This window comes from Cynocephalus volans, chromosome X (genome assembly GCF_027409185.1).
Source record: "Cynocephalus volans isolate mCynVol1 chromosome X, mCynVol1.pri, whole genome shotgun sequence".
Taxonomy (NCBI): domain Eukaryota; kingdom Metazoa; phylum Chordata; class Mammalia; order Dermoptera; family Cynocephalidae; genus Cynocephalus; species Cynocephalus volans.
In genome coordinates, this window is record NC_084478.1 from 149,561,533 (window position 1) to 149,565,898 (window position 4,366).

Genomic DNA, 4,366 nt, shown 5'->3' on the forward strand with positions numbered 1-4,366 from the left:
GGGGTCTACTTGCCGGCTGTTGAGCTACCTTCTGGGAGGGCGTACTGGTCTCCTGGTCATCTGGTATTCTTCCTCGGCCCAGTTTTCTTCTCTCATCCAGCTTCTCCAGTTCCACTTTCAGGACTCTTCTGCACCCCCTTTCCTCTCCCGCTGTGGCATTGAACTTCCACTGCGCCCCTGCCGAAGAGCCCATGCCTTCCATTTCAGACTTCGTCAGGGCCGTTATGTCTGTGCTTTTCACCTGGGAGCTTGTACTGGTCTGCTGGTCATCTGGTTTTCTTCCTCGGCCCAGTTTTCTTCTCTCATCCAGCTTCTGCAGTACCACCTTCAGGACTCTTCGGCAGCCCCGTTCTTGTCCCTCTGGGGCATCGACCTTCCACTGCGCCCCTGCCGAAGAGCCCATGCTTTCCATTTCAGACTTCGTCAGGGCCGTTATGTCTGTGCTTTCCACCTGGGAGCTTGTACTGGTCTGCTGGTCATCTGGTTTTCTTCCTCGGCCCAGTTTTCTTCTCTCATCCGGCTTCTGCAGTACCACCTTCAGGACTCTTCGGCACCCCCTTTCTTGTCCCTCTGGGGCATCGACCTTCCACTGCGCCCCTGCCGAAGAGCCCATGCCTTCCATTTCAGACTTCGTCAGGGCCGTTATGTCTGTGCTTTTCACCTGGGAGCTTGTACTGGTCTGCTGGTCATCTGCTTTTCTTCCTCGGCCCAGTTTTCTTCTCTCATCCAGCTTCTGCAGTACCACTTTCAGGACTCTTCTGCACCCCCTTTCCTCTCCCGCTGTGGCGCTGAACTTCCACTGCGCCCCTGCCGAAGAGCCCATGCCTTCCATTTCAGACTTGGTCAGGGCCGTTATGTCTGTGCTTTTCACTTTAATCGTTTCATCTCCTGAGAGGTGATGAAGAGGGGCAGAGGTTTCTGGCTGTCCTTCCCACTGCTGACTCAGGTCTTCCCTCAAAACCCCTGCTCTAAAACGCCTCCTTTGACTCCGGACTGCAAAGCGTTCCCAGCTTGCATGGGTTGTCCTCCTCCACCTGGTTCTCCCTGAGATGCTTGTACTCGTGTTTTCAGTGGAAAGAACTGGAGGAGACTGGAATAGGGAAAAGGAAAAGAAGAACCGTATCAGGAAAGAATTCCTTTGGTGAAACTAGAAACGCCCTGCTCAAGGTGATTGATGAGATAAAACAAGGTGTTAAAGAAGCGGGCCTTAGACAGAGGGGAAGATGAATGACAAGCATTTGGGGGAAAATACGGAAGGTGCCAGAATAGTTGTATAACAGTCCAAAGCCACCGTGTAACCTCATTGTAACGACTGCATGAGGAAGGGCATCCGCATGGGGACGTGGTTGTCATGTCAGGGATCCCATTTCTCTCTCTGGGACCCTCTGCGCCTTCTGGGATCCTCGGGCTTCAACCTAGGAGAATGCTTCTTTCGTTTTTTGCCTTCCTTGGGTGCGCAGGATGCCTTGTCCACCCCGAGAAGCCCGAGGCTATCTCCTACATACTGATGCTGGGAGCCAGCCCCATGTCATGTTCAAGAGCATGAACTCAGAATCCAGAGTTCTGTGAGGTCATCCTGATGATACCTGGCTGTCATCTTTAGTAGGGATTGCTGCAGGCACCGGTCACTGGCTGCGACCTGCACCTCTATACTGTGGTGCAAAACTCTTGTCTCCCAACACCAAAGCTGTGATGCTCGTTATGAAGACACGTGTGCATGGAAGTGAGGTGCAAAGATGATCGCATCCCAAATGTCAACACGAGATGGTTGCGAGTGAATGGGGAAGTCTTACCGAACGTCACGTGGACGGAGGCAGGTCCGGTTCTGTGAGCTGGATCTCTTGTTTCTCACACTCCAACCGCTTGTCCGCACACCCTTTACACCACTGCGTGCTTCTGAAGGGCACTGTTCTTCAGGGATCAGGTGGCACCTAGCGTAGTTGCCCAGGACCTGTGTACTATGTTCTCCTGCTAATCTGGAAAATTCAAAAGAGGAAGCAACGAGAGCCAAGTAAGTGGAGATCGAATGATCCCGTTCCCTTCCCCAAATCTGGGATGCATGCCTTTTTGAAACAAAGCTGATATCTGAATCCCATCCATCATGTAAATGCCATCTTTCTTTTCCTCCTCTTGCATTCCAAAATATTTCCATGTTACGCTGCTTGGCGTATGCTAGACTCTTCCCGCATCAGACCAGGGGGAACAACTGCTTTGGGGATCACGTATGCCTTGGACACATGGATTTAACATTAGTCGTGTGTTTGTGAGCATCTGTGTGTGTGTAACAAAAATGGGGTTTTTGACGTTACTGTGTTTTTCTGATTCTCAAATCGCATTGAATGAGCTTGCGAGAACTTGACATGCATAGAGAGATGTTGAGGGGGGATGGCACCTTACTGTGAAGACGACGGTGTACGTGCTTCCAATCCTCTACCTATACATCCCTGTGCACGTGCGAGCACGTACTGTGTTACACTGTACTTGCAAACATGAGAGCATAATTGGATATATTTCCTAGTTAATGCCCATTCTCCTACGTCATTTCCGCGAATCTCGTTACGCCAAAATTTTCCTGATATGTCCCAACTCTCATGGAATTTCTGACATTACGGGAATGTGTTCTTCAGGAGCTGCGAATGTTCTATCCGTCCTACTCTTCCTATCTGTCCACCCCAAATACTCCATTCATATTTCCTAGTTTTCTCTATACGTCGTCCAAATAAGGGTCATGACTGATTCCTGCACTTTTCCTGGTGGAGTATGGACTTCACATACTCTGTTTTGTGATGCAAAACTTCTCTCCTTAATAAATGCATATATGTATGTCTTTGTTCACGCACAGTGGTCGACATACCAGGAAATGGGTCATGATGATGAAATACACGTACCTTGGAGACAATCTGCACACAGGCTTCCCCGAACGAGGGTGCGCGCTCGCACAGGTTGGCGCCCTCTCCTTTAGAGTACTCAAGGGTGCTGGGCTCGCAAGCCCGGAGGTCACCTGAGGACACACAACTAAAGGGGGAAGGAATAACAGGAGACTCGGTCGCTTCAGTCTCCCCTCAGCTGGACCTGCCAGCTCCTCTTAGAAAACAGGTGTGATCGAGCACCGTCAAGCGTGACCACCCACACCCCAAAGCACAAACATGCTCTCTTTCTCCCACACGCTCACGCACGCTCACGGCCCCATACACGCAGATGTGAGAAACCCAAGATGCCTGGCGTGGAAGCCTACAGTCCAGCTCACTGTCTGAACCCATCCCCCCTGTACTTCCTTCCAGTACAAATGCTGCTCTGAGCTCCGCTTAGTTCCTCGTTTGGAAAGTATACACGGAAAAATCTAAAATGATCTTCAAAATTACCAAATAACGAGCATAGGAAGCATCAGTAATCCAATCACCCAGGAACTCTTGTTCCAATCACGTGAGTCCATGGGCTCCAGGATTTTGATGCATACAGATATATATTTAGAGATACAGTTCTCTGAATCCCTTTCCTACGTATGCAACAAATATATCCCTGTAAGACAGTTACAACACCTTAAGAGTTGTACAGCCCACTTGGATATTATTCATTGCTCACATTTGTCTGCTCTCTTCCAGTGTGAAAAATTTCAGAGAACACTTTCTACAGATAGAGAACGGCAATCCCAGTGATTTTTCTGATTACAAAAGCTGATGCTTCCCTAACAGACACAGTCAGAAGGCAAGTGTGTTAAATCAAAACAGTACATGTTCCTCTCACCAAACACTTTGGCCCCTGGCCCGAAGAGCTTCTATCAAGGGTCTGCATAGAGCCTTCCAGATAATTTATATTCCTATTTCGTCCTAATGGGAATACAGCTCTCTTCCATTCCTCTGGAGAGACGGGTAGGTAAGTTAGGCAGGCAGACGGGTAAATGGGTGGATGGTAGATAGGCCGGTGCTGTACAGTTAGGTACATAGATACATAGAGGCAGGGAGGCAGAAAACGACACATTGGTCGATGGAGATACATAAAGACAGATGGATATAGAGATCGAAAAAGATGGATACTATGCAATAGATAGAAGGGTGTAGTTAGATGTACGGAATGATAAGGAATGATTAGAAGGAGACAGATAGATGAGAGGTAGGGACGAAGATACATGGATACAGAGGTAGACATATATGAATATACTCGTGTCGAAAATTGACGGTTGAGAGGTATAAAGAATGGCAAAATAGACTGACAGATGATCAGCTAGACAGATATAGCTAACAACGGAGGTAGAGATAGATAGAGATAGGGAGATGATAAACAGGTGATAGAGGGATATAGATGAACAGACAGATAGATGCATAGAGATACATGAATACACGTAGACGGCGATAACCAACTATTCATC

General features: G+C 48.5%; 1 protein-coding gene across 1 annotated transcript in view; it reads right to left on the minus strand.

Moving 5' to 3' along the window:
- The window catches only part of LOC134368466 (PWWP domain-containing DNA repair factor 4-like), a 13,709-nt gene extending 10,449 nt beyond the window's left edge, over positions 1 to 3,260 (minus strand). The window contains exons 1-2 of the mRNA XM_063084932.1: positions 3,173 to 3,260; positions 2,889 to 3,001 (exon numbers count right to left, since the gene is read on the minus strand). Coding sequence (XP_062941002.1) covers positions 2,889 to 3,001; positions 3,173 to 3,260 — 201 coding nt within the window. The remainder of the gene's footprint in view (positions 1 to 2,888; positions 3,002 to 3,172) is intronic.
- Positions 3,261 to 4,366: the final 1,106 nt, after the last annotated feature.